We start from the raw sequence: 26,383 nt of genomic DNA, 5'->3' as shown, positions 1-26,383 counted from the left end.
AGTTCAAGGCCAGCCTGGTCTACATAGTGAGTTCCAGGACAGCTGGGGCTACAGGGAGACCCTGTCTCAAAAAGACAAACAAACAAAAAAAAAGCCAGGTATGGTGGGCACACCTTTAATCCCAGCACTTGGGAAGTAGAGGCAGGCAGATCTCTGTGAGTTCAAGGCCAGTCTGGTCTACATAGTGAGTTCCAGGCCAACTGGGACTACAGGGAGACCCTGTCTCAAAAAGACCAAAATAAATAAATAAATAAATAAATAAATAAATAAAAAGCTATTACCTGCATTGTTTGAGCCTCATGAAAACACCACTAGTTGAGACACCTTAAAAAATAAAAGCCACCAGGCGTGGTGGCACACGCCTTTAATCCCAGCACTTGGGGGGGGTGGGCAGAGGCAGGCGGATCTCTGTGAGTTCAAGGCTGGCCTGGTCTACATAGTGAGTTCCAGGACAGCTGGGGCTATAGGGAGATGCTGTCTCAAAAAAAGACAAAGAAATAAAAATAAAAAAATAAAATAAATAAAAGCCATGCCAGGCATGGTGGCACACACCTTTAATCCCAACACTTAGGAGGCAGAGGCAGGCAGATCTTTGTGAGCTCAAGGCCAGCCTGGTCTACATAGTGAGTTCCAGGACAGTTGGGGCTACAGAGAGACACTGTCTCAAAAAACAAAAACAAATAATAAATAAATAAATAAATAAATAAATAAATAAATAAAATAAAAGCCATGCCTTTAATCCTAGCACTTGGGAGGCAGGCAGATCTCTGTGAGATTGAGACCAGCCTTATCTACATGGTGAGTTCCAGGCCAGCTGGGACTACAGGAAGACTCTGTCTGAAAAAACAAACGACAACACAAAAAAAATTAAGAATAAGGCTGGGAGAGACTCAGTAAAGTGCTTACCACTCAGACATTGAGGGCCTGCGTTCGATGCCTTAGAACCACACAAAAAAGCTGGGTATGGTGATGTTCTGGTCAGGAGGAGACGGGAGGCTCCTTGGGGCTCACTGCCAGCCAGCCTAGCCTACTCGGGGAGCTCCAGGCCAATGAGTGACACTGTCTCAAAATACAATAATCATGTCATTAACGCAGCACTCCTGTGGCAGAGGCAGGCAGATCTCTGTGTGTTCAAGGTTAGCCTAGGCTACCTAGTGAGACTTGATCTCAAAGAACAAAAACAAAACAAAAAAGAAGGCAGAGGACTCCTGAGAAAGGACACCTGAGTTTGATTTCCGGCTTACACACACGCGCACACACACACAAACACACACATGCATACACATGACCCTCACATGCCCATGTATACATATACATAAAAATTAAAGCAAACAGCCCCAACCCACCTATCAAACAAACAAACAAATACAACAACAAAGTCCCACCTAAGCATGTGATTCTAGGACATCCAGGCATGGATGGGATCATTCCAAGGAGAGTTCCATAATAGAATTTATGTGTATTAGTGTATTGCCTGCATGCCTATCAGCGCACCCATGTTGTGCAAGGCCCACAGAGGTCGGTCAGAAGAGGGCGTCAGAGTCCCCTGGAACTAGAGTTATGGACGTCTGCTAGTCACCATGTGGGTGCTGGGAACTGAACTTGGGTCCTCTGCAAGAGCAGCCAGTGCTCTTAACTGCAGAGCCATCTCTCCAGCCACCATAATAGAGTTTTGAAGAATGACTACAAGTCGGCCAGGGAGTCAATAAAGGACAGTTATTGAGAGCCAGCTAAAGAGATGGCTCAGTGGTTAAGAGCACTTGCTGCTCTTGCAGAGGACCCAGGATTAGTTTCCAGCACCCACATGACAGTTTATAACTGTAACTCAAGTTCCAGGGGATCTGGCACCCTCTTTTGGCCTCTGCAGGTGCCAGGCATGCATGTAGTATACATATATACATGTAAGTAAACACACACATAAACAAAAATAAATAAATCTTAAAGGATTATCATTGGTCTAAAAAATGGCAAAGGCAAGAGGCAAGATGTGTTTTAAGGAAAAGCCCATCTCTCCAGTGACTGGATACCATAGGAATTGCCAGTTGCTGAGCTGCCTCTACTCATCAGGACCCAGCTTAGCTCTATGCATGTGACATCTTAGGGACATGCTCACCATTCTACAGATTGTAACACCAAGACATGGAAAGGAACCTGGAGGATAGTAGACTTAAAATGGGAACCTTTGGCATCTGTCATAACTGCCCCCCACCACACACACACACACACACACACACACATTCCTTTTGACTCTACTTTAGGCTACTGTTATGTGAACCTGACCCTGAGGACATCTGGAAACCATGGGAAAGACACAGGCAATGGAAGAGCCGGGCCTTGTTGTGTCCTGACTGGGAGCTGGGACATCTGTGAGGCTGTTACTGGAAGGGAGTAGAGGGTGGCAGGGTGGGTGGTGGGGTGACTGAAGGAGACCTTTATCAGAAAGCATCTTTCCTGGTGTCACAGATATTCACGGCACCTATGGTGTCGTAGTTAGCTCAGTTGTCAATTTGACTCACTTGGAAGAGGGTACCTCAGCTGAGGAAGTTCCTCCATCATGCAAGTACGTGATGCATCAGAACACATCAGTACTGACTTGCACACCAGCACACCAAGTGCATGCTGGGTGCTAGAACTGGACCCTTGGAGTTCAAGTCCAGGTCCCGCCACTAAGTATCTGGGTCTCCTAGAGCAAGCTCTTTAGTCTCCCTAACCACCTGTAAAATGGGCATACGAACCACTGACCTCCAAGGTCTGCTTCGAGGATCCAGGAAATTAAATAGTCCAAAGATCCAGAGAGTGCTTTGGCTCACAGGGAGTATGAGGAAAGTGTCTGTGAGGATTATCATGCCTGCAGATGGGGAAATTGAGGCCCAGGCATTCTGTAATCCTTGGTAAACTCAGGATGAGGCTCAGATAAGTTGGCTATTACTCAAGTTGACCAGCCTTTGAAGAGGCTGGTCTAGTACATGACCCAGACCATCTGGTTCCAGAGGTAGTTTGCTTGCTCAGAGATTCTGCCTCCCAAGTGCTGGGATGAAACACCTGCACTCACTGTGAGGTGCAGAGATCTCTGTGAGTTCAAGGATCTCTGTGAGTTCTAGGCTAGCCTGGTCTACGTAGTGAGTTCCAGGTCAGCCGGGGCTATAGGGAAACCCTGTCTCAAAAAAAAAAGTTGTGTGCCACCACACCTGGCTTTACCTTTCTCTCTAGGCCTCCTAGAGCCATTTGTGGTGGGGTGGGGGCTGGGTGTGTGCTGCCCTGTGTTTGTAGGTGGGGAAAGAGGAGGAGGGATGGGAGGAGAGTCTCAGAGTCTCACTCAGGAGGTCACCCAGTTCTCCAAGGGTACCTCCTTCAGGTCCCCAGCGGCGCCTCCCCTGACTGGTCCCTGGAGGCCCAGAATTTCCCTTGGTGCCAGGGGATTGTTTTTGGCGGTCTGGGCCCGCCTTGGGCTCCTCGAGAGACAGGCCCAGGCGTCACACTCCCTCCTGTCTCCCTATTCTCGTCTGCAGGGTGGGGGCAACCAGGATTCGAAAAGGCCCCAAAATAAATGGGCCTCTTATCTGATCTCCCAGCCTGGCCTGTTATCTGATCATTACATAATGGCCAGGCCCGTGGCCTCTCCCGCTGACGCTGACGGCATGGAGGAGGCAGGCCCCAGGCAGCCGGCAAGGCTGGAGGAACTGGGGTTCCTGGAAGTCTGGGAAGGGGGCAGGGAAAGTCCAAAGATCTGTAGGCCAGATCCTGGGTCATGCGGGGAGAGGCACTGGGGACTCAAAGGGTCAGCCATATGTTGTGTGACCTTGGCAATGCATTCCCTGCCTCTCCAGGTCTGTCTCTCTATCTGGGTAGAAGCAGCTAACCAACCTACGAGCTAGTCTCAGAACTAGGCGGACGGTCGATCAGAAGGGAATGAAACAGCAGAGGGATCCAGCCCTTGAGTCTGTTGGGGTGAGGGAAACCTCAGTGAATTGGCCCATCCCCTTATTTCACCCCAGCCCTTAAACAGTCACCTTTTACAGTGACTACAGGCAAGAAAACTACAAAAAAGAGCTATCATGTGTACCTCACAGAGTCCTCCCAACAACCTGCGGGGCTCTGTGGGTTCTTTTCTTACTGCCATTGTACAGGCCAGGAAGCTAAAGCCCTAGGTGCTGAACTCCTTCCTCAAAACCACACAGCCAGTCAGCACTGGGTGTAGGGCCTGGCTCCCAGGACCTTGCTTCGAATTGAAATGTTGCATTACTCAGGCACACCTTATGTCCCTAGCACACCCAGGATGGGACCAGATCAATGGCTGATAAGCCTTGGGTTCCCACAGAAGCCAATTGTACCTGTCCCATCCTTTTCCCAAGATGGAGCTGAGGGACCGTGTTGGCATGGCTCAAGGTGACCATCTTCTCTGGCCTCAGAGTGTCTGGGCCCAACAAGCTGTCCAAAGGTGGGGAAGGAGGCAGGCCAGGCTACAGTCAGCCTGGGGTTCAGGAGGAGCCAGCCTGCCCTCCTCCGCAGTGCTGGCGTCAGCTGGATGTGAAGCCAGGCCCTCCGCGCCCATCTTTGATCTCCAAGAAAACAGGAAAGGAACGCGACAAGATGGAGACACAAACTTCCAAACAGTCTCCCCTTCTCTGTCCTCCTTCCCTCCTCTACAGCCCCCCTTCCCCCTCGGCACATTCCTTAGGTCGAGGTGTAGGGGCCTCATTTCCTCTTCCTCCTCTGCTGGTTCAGGGTGAAATTCCATTGCGCTCCCTTGGGACCTGCTTTTGCAGGCCTCCTCTGAGGCCTACTCCTAAGACTGTTCCACAGCCTCCTTCCAACCTGGCCACCCTCTTGGCTCCTCCTGGGGCAGGAAACTCCCAACCCTCTCCAGAACCAGCCCTCTGGGGCCAGCTTGAGGTAGGAGAGGATAGGCTTTGACTCTTGATTCCTACCTTCTTTTGATCTGACCCCACCTTGAGACTTGGGGGAGGGGGATGACCATCATGAGCCCTGGGTCCTTAGATGCAGCAAATAAAAACAGTGGATATCCTACTCAATTTGAATTTTAGATAAACAATAAAAGTTTTTGTAGCATTAATATAACCTTTGTGGTGGTTGAGATATACTTACACTTTAAAAAATGATTCCTGATTATCTGAAATTCAAACTTAACTAGTATCTTGACTTTTATCTTTCAACCTTATACCCAGCAGCACTGGGGAAGACCTTGGGAAGGACTTCCGCCCGAGTCTCAGTTTCTTCATCTGTGGGATAGATGAGATAGTATCTACCACGTAGGGTAGCCAGGAAGAAGATGCTTTGAAACCTTGAGCCCTGAGTTCATACCAAATACCTAGGAAATGCTCAGAAATTGAATGTGATTGTAGCCAGATGTGATGATGGCTCACACCTGGATTCCCAGCCTTTGGAACATAGAGGCTGGAGAATCAGGAGGTTAAAGTCATCCTCGGCTATATAACTTGTTATGTTTTGTTTTGTTTGTTCTTTTTTGAGACAGGGTCTCCCTGTAGCCCCAGATGGCCTGGAACTTGCCATGCAGACAAGGCTGACTTTGATCTCACAAAGATCCGCCTGCCTCTACCTCCCAAGTGCTGGGATTAAAGGTGTGCACCACCACACCCAGCACTGGCTGCATAACATACTTAAGGCCAGCCTGGGCTGCTTTAGACTTTGTCTCAAAAAGAACATGTTAATTTTTTTCTTTCTTTCTTTTTTTTTTTCTTTTCAGTGCTAGAAATTGAACCTAGGACCTGGCCCATCCTAGGCAAGTGTTCTACCACTGAGTTACATTCCCAGCTCCTCATTCTTATCTGACCCTCTTTTCCCACTTTGCTTTATCATCAGGTCTTGCAGAAAGAGTCCACTGTGATCTACAGCCTGTGGACCTCACGAAGGGTGAGGTGACATACACCACCAGCCAGGTCTTAGAAGGCTGTGTCGCTCAGGTTCCCAATGCTGTGCTTGAAGTCCACATCCTCTTCCTGGAATTTTCAACTGTGAGTACCTATAGCAGATTGGGTGGGGACCCACAGGGAGCTGAGGGGCCACAGGAAGAAGGGTGCCTTAATGTGGCTATTGCTAGGACAGGGATAGAGGCTTTATCAGGGTCCCAGGCATGAAACTGATGGGATATCCCTGGGGGACTCAGAAGAGGTAGCCTTTTGGTAGTAAGGGCAATCTTTGGGAGATCCTGCCAAGATCTAGTGGAGAACCAGTGAGATGGGCCAGCGAGTTGTCACCAAGCATGATGACTTCAGTTCGATCCCCTGAACCCACATTGTGAAAGTAGAGAAATTACCCTGGCAAGCACCACACACAATAAATGAATAAAATAACATGATGCTGGTGAGAAAGATCCAAAGTGAGTGTGTAAGGATGGGCCAGGAGAGCAGGTGTCTGAGCACCTCCAGCGATGGGCTCTCATAGCCTCTTGGAGGATATGACTCCACGCTAAGCTGTGCCTTGGAGAAAGGGCTTCTTTGTTGAGCTCCAGCCTCCCTCCCATCGGGCATCTTATACTTTTTATTTATTATTTTTATTTTATGTGTATGAGTGTATTACCTGCGTGTATACAAGTACATCAGTGTCATGCGATGCCCTGTGGAGGTCAGAGAGGGTATTGTATCTCCTGGAACTGGAGTATCAGACAGTTGTTATCTGCCATGTGGGTGCTGGGACTCAAACTCAGGTCCTCTGCAAGACCAGTCACTGCTCTTAACCGCTGAGCCATCTCTCCAGCCCCTTGAGATAGCATTTCATGTAGCCCAGACTAGCCTCAAAGTTGCTATATAGCTGAGGATGATTTGAACTCTTGATCCTCCTGCCTCTACCCCTAAGGACTGGAACCATAGGCACATGCCACCACGCTTGGTTATGATGTACTGAGCATCAAACCCAGATCCTCATGCTAGGCAAGCACTCTACCAACTGAGCTATACAGCTCTAGCATGTCTTATGTACATTCAACCTCTCAAAGGCCCGTCTGCCAGGATCTATTGCTATCCTCACTTCTTGGAGGAGGAAACTGAGTCTGGTTTTCAGAGGCGAAACAGAGGTCCAAGGCCAGAGGTCATGCCAGAATCCCAGGGACCCCAGGGCCAGGCTACCACCTGGCTCCCCAGTGCATCTCAGAGTTCATGTGGCGTTGACCTGCCATGCTACATTCCACACCTGGCTGATGTGGCCTCACATCAGTGAATGAATTAGCAGCATCGGGTAAATTTGTGGTCAGCCTTCTCCCAGAACTGTTGAGTTGCCCTGCATTTGTGCAGTGATAAGAAGGTGCCTAGACCCCCAATATCAGGGGGCCATGCCTACCATAAGGACTGTGGACTTTGATAATCTCTAAGACACAGATAGCACCAAACACATTTTAAGTGGCTTTCACAGACACTGCAATTTTTTTCAAATTTGATAATGATATGGAAAAATAAGATTGCCCTCTCTAAGTTTATTTTTCTTGTTCTGATGTTCAGAGCCCTGCACCTCTTCTGGTGATTGGGCTCCCCTAACCCTGACCACTCAACAGTAGGCCTGCTCAGAGGAAGGCCCCAGTCAGATACCCAGGTATATGGGAGACAGGTGTGTAGACAGACAGCCAGGACTCAGGGGCTCATATACTGGCAGGGAGCATAGGGCAGGGTCCACAAGCTGCTAAGGGCTTAGACGGGGCTTCCTGAAAGAAGTGACAACACAGAGGGGCCAGGACCTCCCCAAGTGCCATAAGCAGTGGACACAGCAGAGGAGAATTCATGTAGAGGTGAGGGAGTCACCTTGGAGCAGAACTGGGGAAATAGAACTGTCACCTCATTAAGGAGCTTGTTTTGTTTTTGTTTTTTAATCTATGAGCAATGACAATCAATGGAGGGTTTTTTGGGGGTGTGGTGGGGTACCACAGTAACTCATGTCATAGTCCACTGATTCCAGTTTGTGACATCAGAATCTGCTTGTTACCCTCTGCCTCTTGCAGAGAACTCAGTACACAGATCAGATGACTTCTAACCCAGGGAGCTAGACTTCAGTTGTGGGGCTCCAAGGGACATGCTTTTGAGGGGGTAGAGGAGAAATCTGGTATCCAGGAGATCCGGGACCCAGCCCTGGACCTGTCGCCGATGTGCATCTTGCACAGTGCCGTGGATGCAGAGGGTGAACCCTTGATACTTGTTTTGGGACTCAGAGGCTCACCCAAGAATTATTAATGGAACTGTAAAATCTGACTCAGAGCTTGGTGTATTCCAAATAACAGTTGAAGGCATGAATGAATGCATATTTGTATGAATGAATGCATTAAAGAATGGCCTTGATGCAGGGGTTAGGAACACAGGTTCTAGCTGAATGCTATGGCATGTACCTGAAATCGCAGATACCCAAGAGACTGAGGCAAGATGGCTTGTGCCTACAAGTCAACATAGTAAGAGGCTGCTCAAAAAACAAAGAACAAAGAACACCGTTTCTAGATCCAAACAGTCCTCCAACTTTGGCTAACGTCACGGCTGTATCACTTTGTTCGCGACCCGACCTGTGTGAACTTTGGTCTTCCCACGGAAACATGGAGATGATGATAATCATTCCTACCTCACAGAGTTACTATGAGACTTGAGGGGGGGAAATGCAGGCAAAATACAGAGCACAGAGTCTGCCCAGAGTGAAGGCTCTTGTTTGGCAGGTGTGGTTGTTGTTACTGTCATTTCTTCTTTCTGGGCTTTGTTTCTTAAGTATCTGAGCATGGTACAGGTTTCAAATCACCTAACTATGCCAGGCGTGGTGGTACACGCCTTTAATCCCAGCACTCGGGAGGCAGAGGCAGGTGGATCTTTGTGAGTTCGAGGCCAGCCTGGTCTACATAGTGAGTTCCAGGCCAGCTGGGGCTACAGGGAGTCGCTGTCTCAAAAAGACTAAGTAAATAAATAATAAATAAATAAAACCACGTATTTGAACCACAAACTAGTTTGAAGCCTTCAGAGAACACAAGGCAGAGGCTGCAGCTCCTTTTTCAGACAAGCTAACTGGGGGCCAGAATCATGGAGCACCTAGCCTCCTTGTCCCAAGGCTGGTGTCCGTGGTCCTGCCCAACCTCGGTGCTATGACCACTGAGGAACACCTGTGTCTTGCCTGAGAGGCACCTTCCTCTTCGGCAGCCTCCAAGAATGGAGTCCATAGTCAACAGTCCCTTGCCACCATCTCTACCCAGGGACTTGCTATGTGCCCACCCTATGGTAGACATGGAAGATGTGGATAGGAAATAAAACTAGTTACTCACAGGCCAGGAAGGTGGACATGGGCTGCCCTGCAGTTGACTGGTAGAATTTGCATTGGAATGGGGGGTATAAAGGGCTGTGGGTAACAGGAGGGTAACTGCTGAATGTGAAGGAAAAAGATTTAGGGCAAAGGCTCCAGGAGCTGGAGTGTGGCCCAGTTGGTAGAGGGCTTGCCTAGCATACATGAAGCCTTAGGTTTGATTCCTAGTACCAGGCATGGTGGCACAGCACTTAGGAGGTAGAGGCAAGAGGGTTGGAAGTTCAAGTTCTAGCTAGAGTGATGACTTAGTGGTTAAGAGTAATTGCAGCTCTTGCAGAGAACCAGAGTTCGATTCCTAGCACCCACATCAGGCAGCTCACAACTGCCTGTAACTTTAGTTCTGGTGGAATCAGCTCACGACTGTCTGTAACTCTAGTTCCAGTGGGTCTAACATCCCCTCCTGGCCTCTGGGCACCCACACACAAATGCACAGACCCACATACAGATACATAATTAGAAATAAAATAAAAAATATAGAAGTTCAAGGTCATCCTAGGCTGGAAAGTGAGTTTGAGGCCAGCCTGGGCTACATAAGATATTGTCTCAAAACAGGAAAAAGAGGGGGCTGGTGAGATGGCTCAATGGCTAAGAGCACTGACTGCTCTTGCAGAGGACCTGGGTTTGGTTCCCAGTATGCTGGTGGCAGCTAACAACTGTCAGTAACTCCATTTCCAGGGGATCTGATGCCGTTTTCTGGCCTCTCCAGGTGCACTTACATACATGGAGGCAAAACACTCATACACATGAATTTTTTTAAAAAACCAAGAAAAGAGAAAGAAAGGATCTCTGTCTAGCTAGAGAGCAGTGGCATCAAGCAAGCATAGCATGTGCAAAGGCCCACAGTCATGGGCTGGCATCCCTAGTGGGGACATTGCTGCATTCACTGACCTATGGTTGTCTTTGCCGTTTCCCAGCACAGAGAGATGGCTTCAGATCCCTTAGGTTTCCTGTATGGGGGTGGCAGATGAGTGGTGACAGCCAAGAACCCCAGGAAAGTGGGCGAGGGTTTTATCTCTCTGAGTCTCCAAAGGGCAGGCTGGAGCCTGGATTCCAGGAGAGGGCCTAGGGTCACATCCTGACCTTCGAGACAGGAAACAGGCCTGCTGTCTCAACGATTCCCGTCAGGCTGACTGTGCTGCTCTGCTGCCTTCCTAACCACCCCTGGGTAGTCAGGCTGAATTGGCTGCCCATTCACTCCTCCTGGGCAAACTCGGGGAGCCCACCCCTAAAGAGAGGAAGCAGCCAGACTCTGACTCATGCCTAATCAGAGGGGAAAGGAGAACTGATGAAGCAGTGAGTGAGCCGGGAGGAACCCCCGAAGGCTTCCCCAGACCATCCAGGGACGCTATGAGGGGCTGTGGAAGGCAGGGTGGCTCTTAGAGGTAGGGCCATAATAAGCAGCTTCTCACCCTTCTCCATGGTGCCATATGGACGGATTGTGCCTACCTGGAACCTCTGTCTCATACTCCAGACCCTACTGAGGGTACCCAGTACCCCTGAGCTCCTCACTCGGTGCCGAGCCTCTGCCCCAGCCTGCAGGGGCCTCGCTTTGCACTGCTGGGCTGATGGGAGCTTTCCTTTACCCTAAGGGGTGGCACAGTCGGCTCTGGGGCAGGCACGGCACAGCTCAGGAGCCTGGGCTGGGCTTTCCTCAGGTGGACACATAAGCATTCTTGCTGTGCTGTCAGGAACAGGATGAAGAGAATGGGGGGGAGGTACTGGGGTTAGAGCTGCCTTTGTGTCCTCTGTCTGACCAGCAGGTTGGGGAAGAGGCTTGGATCAGGGTCAGGTGGCCAGGCAGGGTGGTCTCTCATCATCCCAGCTTCAGCTCCGAGTCAATCTAGGAGTAGAAATCTGCTGGCTGGATGGACAGATGGGTAGATAGGGAACAGACAGAAGGAAGGAGATGCGTGTGGCTGCATGCATTGCCACCCGAGGGCTTGCTGGAATCACGTTCAGTTTGGTCACCTGGGGATGTTAATTTTGTTCTCTGCCAAGCTGCTAGGACAGAGCTGTGCCTTCCTGTAGGGCACAGAAGCAGCAGTGCTGGCTTCCCAGGCAGGCAGAGCTGGGGAAGCACAGAGGGCCTGTGCTAACCATCAGAAAGACTAGGAACTAGGGGATCTCAACTGAAGACAGTACCCCTCTGCAGGGGATCTGGAAGCCCCTATTGCAACCAGAAGCTGGGATTCCCCCACCCCCACCCCCAGGAGGCAGATTGGAATCCAGGGCCATACAACTCCTGACACAGATGGAGGACTAGGGAAAGGAAGCGTAGTGTGTCTCAGTCTTTGATAGCTGTGACCCACCTTTGACACCCACTACCTCAGCCCCTAAACTATGGAGCTCCTCTGAATGAACATGCAAGAGGGGACTGAAAGTCAAACTCCTGGAGCTGGAGGGATGGCTCTGTGGTTAAGAGGGCTTGCTGCTCTTCCAGAAGATGGGGATTCAATTCCCAGCAGCTCACAACTCCCTGCAACTCCAGCTCCAGGGGATCCAAGGCCCTCTTCTGGCCTCCATGGGCACCCCAACGCATGTGGTATACATGTATACATTCACATATACATAAATAAAAATAAATCTTGGGGCTGGAGGGATGGCTCAGCGGTTAAGAACACTGTTCTCACAGAGGACCTGGGTTCGATTCCCAGCACCCACATGGCAGCTAACAACTGTCTATAACTCCAATTCCAGGGGATCCGACAGCCTTTTCCGTCCTCCACAGGCACTGTACACATGGGTACACTTACCTACATGCAGGCACTACACTCATACACATAAAATAATCAATATAGTATTTAAAAAAAAAAAGCAGGCATAGTAGCCCACACCTTTAATCCAGCTACTTGGGAGACAGGGACAAATGAATCTTTGTGTGTTTTAAGCTAGCCTGAAACTACATAGTGAGTTCTAGGACAGCCTGGTCTACATAGTGAGTTCCAGGACAACCTGTTTCCAAAGAAAGTCAAGCTACTAAAGCTGGTATAAAACCTGTCCTCTCAGAGCTTCGGGAGGCTGAGGGAGGAGAGACTATCAGGTTCCAGAGCAGCCTAGGAAGAAAGGAAGGCAGGCAGGCAAGTAGGCTGGGCAATAGCTCAGTGAGTAAAGTATCCTTGCCTTGTACAACTTCAATCCCCAGAACTTACATTTAAAAAGAAAGAGAAGATACTTGTGATCCCAGCACTGGAGAGACGGGTCAGTTCTTAGAACTTCCTCGGCAGTTAGCGTAGCCTACTTGGTGGGTACCATGCCAGTGAGAGACCCAGCTAAAAAAAAGTGGATGCTACCTAAGGAAGGACACTTGAGGTTGTCCTCAGACTTCCACATGCACAGGCACATACATGTATACACATGCATGTAAGCATGCACGGGGGCAGGGGGAGGTCAAAGCATACACACCGCACATGTTCAGAACACATGTAATTTTTCCCTTCTATCTTTTTTTTTTTTTTGGACAGAGTCTTGCTATGTAGCCTTGGCTGCTCACTATGTAGACCAGGCTGACCTCAAACCTACAGCGGTCCTCCTTCCTCTGCCTTCCAAGTCCTTGGATTATAGGCCGGTGCCACCACACTCAGCTCAGAAGCAATTTCCTTAACAGTATTTTGGGGAGGCAGGCATAATGACACACACCAGTGATCTAGGACTTGGAAATTTTTTTTAATGTTTCATTATTTTTATTTTATGTGTTATGAGTGTATTGCCTGCATGTATGTGAGTGCATCCGCGTCATGCAATGCTGCAGAGGTCAGAAGAGGGCTTTGGATTTCCCTGGAACTGGAGTTAAGGACGGTTCGTAGCTGCCATGTGGGTGCTGGGACTCAAACCCAGGTCTTCTGCAAGAGCAGTCAGTGCTCTTAACTGCTGAGCCACCTCTCTAGCCCCTGGACTTGGAATCTTTAGTTCAAGGCCAGTCTGAGCTGCACAGTGAGATCCCATCTCAAAACAAAATTAATGCTTTAGGCTAGCTGTGGTGGCACATTTACTTGGGAAACTGAGGCAGGAGGGTCATTTGAATGCAGGAGTTCTGGGTCAGCCTAGGCAATATAGAAAGGCCCCATCTCTTTAAACAAATATGAAAAATTCCATCTGGGTTACTAGAATCTACCGATGGATCCAGAAGGACTTGCTGCATTTAGCCAGGACAACCTGCTAGGAGGCCAAATCACACTGTATCCTCATAAGTATGTGAGTGAGTGCTTTGTTCAACCCATTCTTCAGATCAGGAAACTGAGGCCCAGACAGGAAGAGTGACTATCCAGAGCCACAGGCTAATGATGGAGTCCACATTCGAATTCAGGCCTGCCTGGCTCTGACCCCTTTTCTCTGCCACCCTTCCTGTGTGTACTGGCTGAGTCTGCCAAGGCCGACCCAGGGCCTCCTCTAGACTGGCCCTTGGAGGGTGGGGGCTGCAGGCAGACCCAAGGCTCCACTCCTAGAAGAATTGGTGGAAGTGGCTTTCTATAAGTGGTTACCAGGACTCGGGGCCTCCTCACCAGCTTTCTATAAGTAGTTACTAGGACTCAGGGCCTCCTCACCGAAATCCCCTTTTCCCGACACCAACTGCTGGGCTAACAATGGCATCTATGGGACAACTGACACAATAATAGCAACAGATCTCCTGCCCTCCCACTCAGGGAGGGGGTGGGGCAGGCCCATGTTGGCCAGCAGGGCTGGGGGCAAGAGGTTGTCTTGTCTGTTGCTCTGGCTGGGCCCCAAAACACCGGGGAGACCATCCGGAAATTGGGGAGCCAGCGTTGGGGGCAAGCAGGCCCCTTCTTTGCCTCTCCAGAGAGGAAGGAGGGAAACCAGCGTGCATGTGAGTGACCACCATGGTGAGTCAGAGTGGAGGGGTGGGAAGTGTTTGCTGTGGAAACTCTGGCTGGGTTTTTCTGGTAACTGGCTGCCCCGTACTGGGAGCATAGAGACTCCGAGAGCTCTGCTTTCCAGCATCTCTGGGTTTCCACACTGCGCACTGTGTGATCCTGGTCTGTGACTGTGACGTCTCTTTGGACTTCAGTATCCCCATACCCCCACCTCTAAAGGGAAGGTCTTGGTGACAGTGAAGTGGCGGGTTTGCTTTGTGAATTCTGGAAGAGTTGCTGAGAGTTGTCATAAGTGTCGTGAAGTTCCAGCCTGCTGACCCCCTGGTCTCCCCCGGCATGACCGCACTCTGACCTCCACTTCCCTTTCTTCACTTTGCCTCTCCAGGGCCCCTCCTTGTCTTGGTTCTCTGCCCTTCCTGGACCCTTTTCTTAGATGAAAACTCCAAGGCACAGAGGGATAGAAGCTATTGTCAGACAGCTGCTAGGGTGCTTTCCATCTGCTCAGAACTCCCATCCCAGCATCCATTGCCCGTGTGTACTCTTCCAGGGGTGGTGACATCTCCTTGTCCACTCCTGTGCTCTTGTCTCTTGGCTACAGTCTGCTAAACCATTGCACCCATCTATTTACCATATGTGCATTTTGAAGTCTCCTGTCTGTCAAGGGGAACACAGATGGGGCTGGTGGCAGTCTGGCTTGGGACACTGAAGAGAACTCACTTCTAGGGAGCTGCAGGGTGGTCAGGGGCTATAGGCTCCACTCAAGCACAGGCTGATGTACCATGGGCTCCTGACTCTACAGTCCAACTGGGTGACCTCCCTCCTGGAGCTATTTCCCCATCTGTAAACTGTCTGCTCAGTGCTCAGTACAGGGCCGGTCTGAATTCAGCTGGACCCTTGGGACACTGAAGAGAACTCACTTCTAGGGAGCTGCAGGGTGGTCAGGGGCTATAGGCTCCACTCAAGCACAGGCTGATGTACCATGGGCTCCTGACTCTACAGTCCAACTGGGTGACCTCCCTCCTGGAGCTATTTCCCCATCTGTAAACTGTCTGCTCAGTGCTCAGTACAGGGCCGGTCTGAATTCAGCTGGACCGTGACACATTACTGGCCCACAATTTGTTTTTTTTTTTTTTTTTGGAGCCAAGATCTCCTGGAACTCACTACATAGACCAGGCTGGACTTGATCTCACAGAGACCCCCCCTCCTCTGCTGGTATTAAAGATGTGCACCACCACGCCTGGCTTCACAGTTGCTTTTTAATAGCAGCGCTTTTCATACAGACACAGAGCTGTGCAGCCACAGTCCCTCGTCTGAGCTAAACGAGTACATACATATACATTGAGGGTAGGCCGCCTGGGCTGGTTCATTCTTGACATTGCCAATGTGGGTCACTGCTTTTTTTTTTTTTTTTTGGAGCCAAGATCCCCTGGAACTCACTACATAGACCAGGCTGGACTTGATCTCACAGAGACCCCCCCCCTCTGCTGGTATTAAAGATGTGCACCACCACGCCTGGCTTCACAGTTGCTTTTTAATAGCAGCGCTTTTCATACAGACACAGAGCTGTGCAGCCACAGTCCCTCGTCTGAGCTAAACGAGTACATACATATACATTGAGGGTAGGCCGCCTGGGCTGGTTCATTCTTGACATTGCCAATGTGGGTCACATGGTGGGTGTCCTAGTTTGTTCTCCATTGCTGTGACAAAATACTCTGACCAATACCAACTTGGGGAGGAAAGGATTTATTCAGCTTACATTTACCAGGTCACAGTTCATCAGGGAGCCCGAGGTAGGAACTCAGGGCAGGCAGGCACCTGGAGGCAGGAGCTGGAGCACAGGCCATGGAGGAACGCTGCTTACTGGCTTGCTCCCCTGGCCCCTGCTCAGCCTGCTTTCTTATACAACAGAGGCCCACCTGCCCGGGGTGGCACCACCCACAGTGGGCTGGGCCCTCCCACATCACTCATCAAGAAGATGCCCCTCAGACATGGCCACAGGCCAATCCAATAGAGGAAATTCCCCAATTGAGGCTCCCTCAACCCAGGTGTGTCAAGTTGACACTAAAGCTATCCAGCACAGTGGGCCTTCAATTCCAGCACTCAGGAGGCAGAGGCAGGTAGGTCTCTGTGAGATCAAGACTTACTATGGTCTAATAGTAAGTTTCAGGCCAGTTGGGGCTACAAGGAGACCCTGTCTCAAAAAAACAAAACAAAACATATATATATATATAGGCTGGGGAATGATTATAAATGGTAGAATGTTTGCCCAATATACATAAGACTGTGGACTTGATCTCTAATAATAGCTATAATTATTTAAGAATAATAACCTAGGGACTGGTAAGATGGCTCAGTGGATAAAGACACAAAGCCTGATGACCTAAATTTGAGCCCCCAGGTCCCACAAGGAAGGAGAAAACCAATTCCCCAAAGTTATCTTCTGACCTCCACACATGCACTATAGACACACACACACACACACACACACACACACACACACACACACACTAAGAGTTTTAAAATGTAATTGAAGTCAGGTGTGGTGGCTTTTTTTTTAAAGTACCTACTTAAAGCCAGGTGTGGTGGCACATGCCTTTAATCCCAGCACTCAGTAGACAAGGCAGGCCTGGTCTACATAGTAAGTTCTAGGCCAACTGGGGCTACAGGGAGACCCTGTCTCAAAAAGACAAAATAAATTAATAAATAAATAATAAATAAATAAATAATAAATAAATAAATAAATGGAAAGGAAGGTACCCAAAATTGGCCTGTGGCCTCCACATGTGCACACGTAGGCTAGTGCACCTGCACACACATGCGCACACACACGGCACTAACCTGACAAGAGTCATTTGAAGAACATTAAACATGAAGTGATATTATTTCTCTTTCCTTTTGTTGTTTTTCAGAGCAAGCTTGCACACAAAGAGCAATTGCAGGGTCATTTACTGAGTAGCGGAAATTTTTCTGAGCAGATTTTTCCAGGGGCTGAAAGGCTTGTCTTTGGCTGTGTGACATAAGCTGGGGAAACAAGGAGAGGATTAGAAGGCAGATCCAAAAACTTTCCACTGATGTCTCAGTAGTAAAATAGTCCTCTCCTTTTGGATGCCTTGGAGGAGACTTTCGGGGTCAGCTGTTGGGCTGCACGCTTTTGTCTGGAAACCACTGGCGTCTGTTTCAGGAAAGGTTTGTGTTTGCCTTTGTTCTCTGCGGCACCATGCAGCTTCTAAGGCACTGAGCCTCTGTACCCCCTGGTTCTCCCAGGTTCACTCCCACGCCACTGGCTCAGGCTGTGGCAGAGCAGAGTAGCCTTGAAGAGCTTTGTCTGGCATCCCTTCCTTCTTTCACTTCTTTGGAGTAAAACAGAAAAAAAGTGTGACAGGCCTGTTCGGTAGTTTTGTTTTGTTTTTGTCTTTTTGACACAGGCTCTCCCTGTAGCCCCAGCTGGCCTAGAACTCACTATGTAGGCCAGGCTGGCCTTGAGCTCACAGAGCTCCACCTGCCTCTGCCTCCCGAGTGCTGGGACTATAGGTATGTGCCATCATGCCCAGCCATACCTACCTCTTTTTTACTTTTATTTTTTTATGGGTATGAGTGTTTTGCCTACATGTATATAAGTGTGTCTGTGTCATGCAATGCCTGTGGAGACCAGAAGAGAGCTTCAAATCCCCTTGAACTGGAGTTATGAACAGCTGCTAGCCATTATCTAGGTGCTGGGACCCAAACCTGGGTCCTCTGGAAGAGCGGCCAGTGCCCTTAACCACTGAGCCATCTGTCCAGCCTGGTACCTACTTCTTAGGTTGTTTGGGGGATTGATGAGTTTGTGTGTAAATGCAAATGGAACCTGGGGCCTGTGCATGCTAAATACCTACCCTGTCATTCAGCCCCCTGGGACACTGACAACCAGAGGAGGAGAGAGGACAGTGGGGCGGGGTCACTGCTTCCATCATAGGGTGGTTGGTAAGTCAAATAAATGCCCACAGGCCCATTATGCATCAAATGCTCAATAAAAATGATTCTTAGTGGACATGGTGGCACATGCCCAACTGCAGCCCTGGGGAGGCTGAGGTAAGTAGGAAGATCAAGAGGCCAGCCTGGGCACGTAGCAAGAACCTGTCAGGAGGAAAAGGAGGAGGGGAGGGGGGTCAGGAGGGAGGGTCCATCTTAACTGACTACTGGATAAAGCTCAGGCTGAGCTTCCTCTTTCTGATTGACAGGGACTAATCTCATTTGTTCACCCCTTAACTTGGTTATTCTTAAACTGGGCATGGTGGCTCACACCTTTAATTCCAGTACTTGGGAGCTCCAGGCAGGTGGATCTCTGTGAAATCGAGGCCAGCCTGGTCTACAGAGCAAGTTCCAGGCCAGCTGGGGCTACAGGGAGACCCTGTCTCAAAAAGACAAAAACAAAAAGTTATCCTAGGCCAAGCGTGGTGGTGCACGCCTTTAATCCCAACACTTGGGAGGCAGAGGCAGGCTGATCTTTGTGAGTTGGAGGCCAGCCTGGTCTACATAGTGAGTTTCAGGATGTTACAGGACGGAGTTCATAAAAAATCACCAACACCACTTTAAGAAAAGTAGCAAGGTTGGGTCTGGAGAGATGGCTCAGCGGGTAAGAGCACTGACTGCTCTTGCAGAGGACCTGGGTTTGATTCCCAGCACCCACACGGCAGCTGCAAACCGTCCTTAACTCCAGTTCCAGGGGAATCCAAAGCCCTCTTCTGACCTCCGCAGCATTGCACGACACGGGTGCACTCACATACATGCAGGCAATACACTCATACACATAAAATAATAAATAAAATATTTAAAACAAAAAGAAAAGCAGCAAGGTCAATTTTATTTTTCGCCTGGCCGCGCTGTCTATCTCGGGAGTAGACACAGCCCTGATGATTGTCGGGTCAGAGTTTTTATAGGATTACAGAAATATTATTCAAACAGGACATCTGTGAACCAATCAGGTTTGTACGACATAGCGGAACTTTGAATCTATTAATCAACAACCAATCATTACACAGACAAGTGATACAGTCATATAACTTGGCAATCAACTGTGTAAATTTTTTTTTTTTGGTCTTTTTGAGACAGGGTCTCCTTGTAGCCCCAGCTGTCCTGGAACTCACTATGTAGACCAGGCTGGCCTTGAACTCACAAAGATCCTCCTGCCTCTGCCTCCCAAGCACTGTGATTGATTAAAGGCGTGCGTCACCACGCCCGGTCCTTCAACTTTGTAATTTTAAAATCAGTCAACTCCCTAGCCATAACAAGTATAGTAAGAAAGCTGGAATCAGCAGTTATCGGGTGGCTAGACAGTAACAGGATGACAAGGGTGGTCTTATGCTGTGTGTCAAGGTGACCCAGAATAGCAAGTGGATTACAGAAGCGAAAACAAGCAGTTTAGCCAGGTGAAAAATGTCTGGAATTAGCACATTCCATGGTTCATGGCTAGGACAATTTCCCAAGACCCAAGGTTGCCCCCCTTTAGAGGCAGGTGGATCTCTTTGAGTTCCAGGCCAGCCCAGTAAGTTCCAGGCCAGCTGGGGCTACAGGGAGACCCTGTCTCAAAGAGACCAAAATAAATAAATAATAAAAATAAAAAATAAAAAAGTTATCCTTAAAATTTCTTTTACATTCATTTTGTGCTTGTGTGGTGTGTGTGCGTGTGTGTGTGTGTGTGTGTGCGTGCGTGTGTGTGTGCGTGTGCGTGTGTGTGTGTGTGTGCGCGTGTGTGTGTGCATGTGTGCGTGTGTGTGTGCGTGTGTGTGTGTGTGTGTGTGCGTTCCGCAGCACACATGTGGAGGTTAGAGGATAGGTTGCATGGGTCAGTTTCTCCTCCCACCATGTGGGTTCTGGGTATTGAACTCGGGTCATCAGCCTTGATAGCACCCACCTTCACCTGCTGAGCCATCATTCTGACCCCTCAGCATGTGTTTTCCAGGCCCATGAGAAGCCTGCGCACTACTCTGCACACAGGTAACCACCGAAGCTAGTCAAGGGAAGCAGAGCCTGTAGAGTGGCAGCCAATCATAAATGAGTCGTGGTTGCCCCACTCCTGCAAATCTGACTGGTGTATGTGTGCCTGCCCCTTCCTAGGACTTGTCACAGATGGAGCTGACCCTTCAGGCATTTAAACAAAACAGCACCTTGCCCCGAGAAGTGATGCTGCTCCTCACTGCAAACAAGACTGTTCTTGTGAAGTTCCAGGCCCCAGGAATCCCACTGCACTTGACCTATGTGAGTGTGTAACCCCCTTCTCCGAGTGCTAGGCTGCCATGCCAGCCAAGACAGGCCCCGGGTGTCCCTCTGCATGAGCTGGGGCCTTCTGTCCCTACTGCTTTTCTTTACAACCTGGTTCGAAGTGGCCCTGCCTTGACTCCCATGGCCCTGACACAACACCCAGGGAGGAGCAGGACCTGGGACTAGAGTCTAGACCAAGGGATGGAGGCAGACTGGACACAGCATCTCAGAACCACAGGGTCAGAGGGGAATCAATGGCCCTTACTGCTTGCTCTGAATTCTTCCCTCCTCCAGACTGCCTCCCCAGCAAGTCTTCCTATTCTCCAACTTGAACTTAGCCCAACAGAGCCCAAGAAAACCCAAAGGAGACAGTGAAGTGTTGGATCCACCCAGATTGTCTGTCCCCATCCAGCCAGGGGACTCATCTTGCTATTTGTTAAAGCTTTCCATTGCTTCAGTTGAGGCATGTTTACTTTCCGAACGGCGAGATGCCCAGGACAGGCACCACCCTATCTGTCTTTCATTCATTATTTTTTATACATTTCTTCCTCCCCCTTTCCCATGTGCCAGGAGCACCCACTAGGTGGCAGGAATCAAGGTGCAGCTGGCATGTCAGGATCCCCAGTACCCAAAAACTGTCTCAACGCCCTCTGTGTGTCAAGTACTGGGTAGGGATGGGCACCCAGACATCCCTCACAGGCCCTCAGGAGTGCAGAAGGACATAGACAGTAGCTATGTGATACTGTTCAATTGGGTTGAATGAGTGTCTCATGTGAGGGTGGAGCTGGAACAGAGGCACCGACAAGAATATATAGTAGCCATGTACGGACAAGAGACAGGTAGCCATGGCTGTGGTAGAAGAGGAACCTGGGGGGCTCTAGGCTAACTGCAGACCCTTCTAGCCTTGTCATCCTCAGTCCTGACCTCTATCAACAGACTGAGCAGACTCCCCAGATTACTCCCTGACCCCTTGCTTGAGACGAAAGTGACTCAGTACTCTGTGTCTCTCCAGAACCCCAACCTGGTCATCTTCCAAGAATACCCAGGATTCAATGTTACGCAGCTGCCACATTTTACCACCAAGAGCCAGATCCTTGACTGGGCTGCTACAAAGGGCGCAATCACCTCCGTGGCGGTACTAAATGACCCCAAGAGCGTCATCCTCCGGCTGGGCCAAGGTCAGCTTCTTCGGTCGCCTCTGTGTTCAGTTGTGGAGGAATTAGATCTCTCTGGCCCACTGAGCAGACTCCAGGCTGGGGCACTGCAGTCCATGCTGGGATGAGCTGCCCTAAGTCTCACATGTCTGGACAGTGCCCTTTGGGGACAGCAATTGCTTCTTCACCAAATATTCAATAGGAAATGCCAGATTATTTTAACCTTAAAAACCCCTGCACACGCAAGGTCTGGCACACCTTTAATGCCAGCACTCGGGAGGCAGAGTCAGGCAGATCTCTGTGAGACCAAGGTCAGCCTGGTCTATATAGCGAGTTCCAGGCCAGCTGGGGCTACAGGAAGATCCTGTCTCAAAAAACCCTACCACAAGGGGCTAAGGATGTGGCTCAGTTGGTGGAGTGCCTGCCTAACATTAAGCCCTGAGTTTGAGGCCCAACACCACAGTTTCCAGTGTGATGGCACGAAACTGTAATCCTAAAACTGGGGGAGTAGAGGCAGGAGGATCCCTGAGGCTTGCTGGCCAGCCAGTCCAGCTGAATCTGTGAGCTCCAGGTTTAGTGGGAAATCCTGTGCCCCCAAAATAAGATTGGGCCTGGGACATGACTCAGCGGTTAAGAGTACTGGCTGCTCTCAAAAAGGACCCAGGTTCAGTTTCCAGCACCCACAAGGTGACTAACAACTGTCCATAACTCCAGTTTCAGGGGATCTGATGGAATCTTCTGGCCTCCATGGGGATTGCATGCACACGGTACACTTACATACATAGGGAGTTCCAGGCCAGCAGGGGCTACTGGGAGACCCTGTCTCAAAAAAGACCAAAAAGAAATAAAAATAAACATGTTTTGAAAGATTGGGAACAATTAAGAAGAACACCGGATTGAGGCTGGAGAGCTGACTCAGGGATCAGGAGCACTGGATGCTCTCACAGAAGACCTGTGTTAGGTTCTCACCACCCACATGGCAGCTAACAACATTACCTCCAGCTCCAGGGGCTCCAACGTCCTCTTCTGGCCTCCACAGGCATTGTACGACCCAAGTGCACTTATATACATGCAGGCAAAACACTCATATACATAAAAATAAATTTTAAAAAATTTTTAAGTTAAAAAAAAGAAAGACACTTGACATCAACCTCTGGTGTCTACCTACACGTATGTGTACACACATAAACACACACACACCCCAACACAAGAAACCACTAGCCCCAAACCAAACCCAAGACTTCCATATGACTCACTGTATGTCTATGTGCCAAGTTCTATGCTAGGCACCTGGGTACAGCTCTGCCTGCCTGGTGTTGTCACTACGATGGGGGAGATGACAAGCCCCTAGTAGACTCATGCCTCTATCCCTAGGCCATAGAACCACACCATTTATACAGATAAATAAACTCTGTGCATCCCAGGTAGGCCTTGAGCTTGTGATTCTCCTGCCTTAGCTTCCTGAGTAGCTGGGGCGACAGGTGCAGGCTTAGGTAAATAATTCTATCATTTCAGGTCTTAGTCAATGCTACAGGAAGGTTAAAGTGGAGTGATGTGCTGGGTGGTGGTGGGATGTATCTCTAACATGTGCCATTGGCTCATCCCTTATATCAACCCTGTGTTGACAGATGAGGAGATGGAGAGCCAGAGCCCTCAGGGCCACTCTGCAGGTAAGTCCTCCCATGTCCCCACGTATGAGACTCTGTCTTGAATGCCCCCACCACCACCTTTGGCTGGAGGTCAGGGAGAGCTCTCTGTCGTTTCGTCTCCACAGCACCGAGGTTAACATCCTTCTGCCTCCTGGAAGAGCGCTGGGACATGGGCAGCAGGCTGGAATGGCAGCCCCAGGCCCCCACCCAGGTCCAAGGTTGCCAGTTGGAAGGAGTAATGGGCCACAAGGAGGCCCACATCCTGAGGGTCCTGCCAGGCCCTGGTGCTGGGTAAGGATGCTGGCCTCTGGCAGCTGGGTCCTTCCCAATCAGACCTAGAGACCCCACCCCAATCAGATCCCATCCACCATTAGACGATGCCCCTAATCAGACCCCACCCCTATCTAGATCTAGGCTCCACCCCCATCCAATCTAACCCTCTATTAAACAATCAAATTCTGCTGCATTTAGCCCTGCCCTGGCCAGGTCAGAGCACAGTCTAGGCCTCACTGTTTCTAGGCCCCTAGTGGACTCATGCCTCCATCCCTCGTCCATAGAACCACACCAGGCTAAGGGCGGGCACAGCCACTTCTTACTGAGGCCAGGACTGTCCCCGTACCCAAGCCGGCGGTCGGCCTGTGCTGACCCAGCCCTTTGCTCACCACAGGCCCTGGACAGTGAGCGTAAAGGTGGAACTGAGCTGTACATCCGGGGATCCTGATGCAGTCCTCATCCTGCAAGGTCCTTCCTATGTGTCCTGGCTCATTGATGCCAACCACAACATGCAGATCTGGGTAAGCCCGCATGCCCACCCCAGCCTGAGACCTGAAGCACCACAGTCCTTCTGCCCCCGCCCCCCAGCTCTGTCTATTACCGGTTTTCTTCAGTGCTTCACTTAGAGGCCACCTCCTCCAGGAAGCCTTCCCTGATGGGCTAGGACGCACACTGAGTTGAGACGAACCCTGAACTGAGTTGAAGGACAAGCAGCTGAGGGGAAGGGTGTGGACAGGCAGAGGGAAGAGCAGCTGGGAGCAGAGCACAGGAGTCACTGTAGCTGATGCCCTGGCCTCCCTCTCTCTAACTTTCAGACCACAGGTGAATACTCTGTCAAGATCTTTCCAGAAAAAAACATCAAAGGCTTTGTGCTCCCAGACACACGCCAAGGCCTTCTGGGAGAGGCCCGGATGCTCAACGCCAGCAGAGTAGCCTCCTTTGCGGAGCTCCCTCTGGCCAGTGATGTCTTACTGAGGGCCTCCAGCTGCGGTGAGCTTCAGCCCTGACCCTGCCCTCCTTTCCCTCACCTCCCTTGGATCACTTGCCCCACTGTCCTGTGAACTTAGCCCAGTCTCTTTGATCCTTGCTGGCCTCTTTTGCCACATGAGGGTAATGAGGAGCTAGCCATTCAAGACCTCTGTGCACAGTGAGCACTCAGTGATTGTCCATTGTCCCCCTCTGACCCACCCCCCAACAGGCGGTGGGCTAAAGACCTCACCTGCACCAATCCCGACCACACCTCCCAAGGACAGGTGCAGTCCTGAGCTCCTCATGTCCCTGATTGAGCCAACGTGCGCCAATGACCTCCTGACTCTGGCACTCAGGAAAGAACTTGTGCAGGTAAGACAAGGCCTCTCCCTCCACCTCAGGTTGATAAGAACAGCTAGCTGGTCCCTCTACTAGCCCAACAATCTTGGGAGCCAAGCCCAGGCAGGGGGACAAGTCACTTCCCTCCGCAAGCCTTGTGAAATGCAATTTGAGCCTGGTACAGTGGTGTGCATTTGTATTCCCAGAACTCAGGAGGCTGAGCCAAGGGGACAGTCAACTCCAGATCATCCTGGACTTCACTGCCCCTATCTTCAACAAACAGACAGACAGACAAACAGAAACATGCCTGTAATCCCAGCACTTAGTAGGTAGACATAGGAAGATAGAGGTTCAAAGTCATCCTTAGCTATGTAGGAAGTTTGAGGCCAGCCTGGGTTACATGAGACCCTGTCTCAAAACAATATTATAATAATAATAATAATAATAATAATAATAACTAAATAAAACATTTTTTAAAAATAATGCATGGGGCTGAGGAGCTGGCTCAGTGGGTAAAGTGCTTGTTGCTTGAGCATGAAGACCTGAGTTCAGATCTCTAGCACTCACATAAAAAGCAGGCCCCAGTACTAGGAGGCAGAGAAAGGAGGGACCTTGGGGCTTGATGGCTAGCCAGTCAATGAGGTTTAAATTCAGTAAGAAACCTTCTCTCTTGCCCGGCATGGTGGTACACGCCTTTAATCCCAGCACTCCGGAGGCAGAGGCAGGCAGATCTCTGTGAGTTCAAGGCCAGCTTGGTCTACATAGCAAGTTCCAAGTCAGCTGGGGCTACAGAGAGACCCTGGCTCAAAAAGATTTTACAAAAAGAAACTCTGTCTCAAAAAGCAAGGTGGATGGGTCATGTGAGATGGGTCATGTGAGATAGCCCAGTGGGTAATGCACTTGGCTCATAAGTCTAAGGTCCTGAGATCAATCCTTGAAACCCACCTAAAGGTGGAAGGAGAGAGGAACTCCACAAAGTTGTCCTCTCCTCTAAATGTGGGCCATGACACATGCACCCTCACCCCCCATATCACACACAATAATAATTAATAAATTCTTTAAAAAAATAATAAAAAGATAGAGCCGGGCATGGTGGCGCACACCTTTCATCCCAGCACTTGGGAGGCAGAGGCACGCAGGTCTCTGTGAGCTCCAGGCCAGCCTGGTCTACATAGTGAGTTCCAGGCCAGCTGGGACTACAAGGAGACCCTATATAAAAAATAAAAAAAACTTAAGCTGGTCATGGTGGCACACGCCTCTAGTCCCAGCACTTGGGAGGCAGAGGCAGGTCTATCTCTGTGAATTCAAGGCCAGCCTGGTCTACATAGTAAGTTCCAGGCCAGCTGGGGCTACAGGGAGACCCTGCTTCAAAAAGACCAAAAGAAAAAAAAAACTTGGTATCAGTTTCTGGCCTCTGCTCATGCACCCCGTGTGCACCTGCAAATGCACACACAATGCATAGACCACACACACACACACACACACACATACACACACACACATACACACACATACACACATAACCACACACATACACACACATACACAAACATACACACACATACACAAACACAAACATACACACATACGCACATACATACACACACACACATACACACACATACGCACACATGCACAT

The 26,383-nt window shown here is 49.9% G+C and overlaps 1 protein-coding gene across 1 annotated transcript in view; it reads left to right on the top strand.

The window, feature by feature from the left end:
- Eng (endoglin) overlaps window positions 1-26,383 on the top strand; it is a 47,292-nt gene that overhangs the window by 7,697 nt on the left and 13,212 nt on the right. Inside the window, exons 2-9 of the mRNA XM_008825189.3 lie at window positions 5,842-5,993; window positions 20,217-20,357; window positions 21,373-21,538; window positions 23,143-23,184; window positions 23,289-23,454; window positions 23,831-23,957; window positions 24,252-24,426; window positions 24,635-24,777. Of these exons, the coding sequence (XP_008823411.1) occupies window positions 5,842-5,993; window positions 20,217-20,357; window positions 21,373-21,538; window positions 23,143-23,184; window positions 23,289-23,454; window positions 23,831-23,957; window positions 24,252-24,426; window positions 24,635-24,777 (1,112 nt within the window). The remainder of the gene's footprint in view (window positions 1-5,841; window positions 5,994-20,216; window positions 20,358-21,372; window positions 21,539-23,142; window positions 23,185-23,288; window positions 23,455-23,830; window positions 23,958-24,251; window positions 24,427-24,634; window positions 24,778-26,383) is intronic.

The sequence above is a fragment of the Nannospalax galili genome, unplaced genomic scaffold (assembly GCF_000622305.1).
Source record: "Nannospalax galili isolate Female #2095 unplaced genomic scaffold, S.galili_v1.0 scaffold290, whole genome shotgun sequence".
In the NCBI taxonomy this organism is placed as follows: domain Eukaryota; kingdom Metazoa; phylum Chordata; class Mammalia; order Rodentia; family Spalacidae; genus Nannospalax; species Nannospalax galili.
The sequence above is the reverse complement of the archived record's forward strand: the minus strand, read 5'-3'. Positions and strand labels throughout refer to the sequence as shown.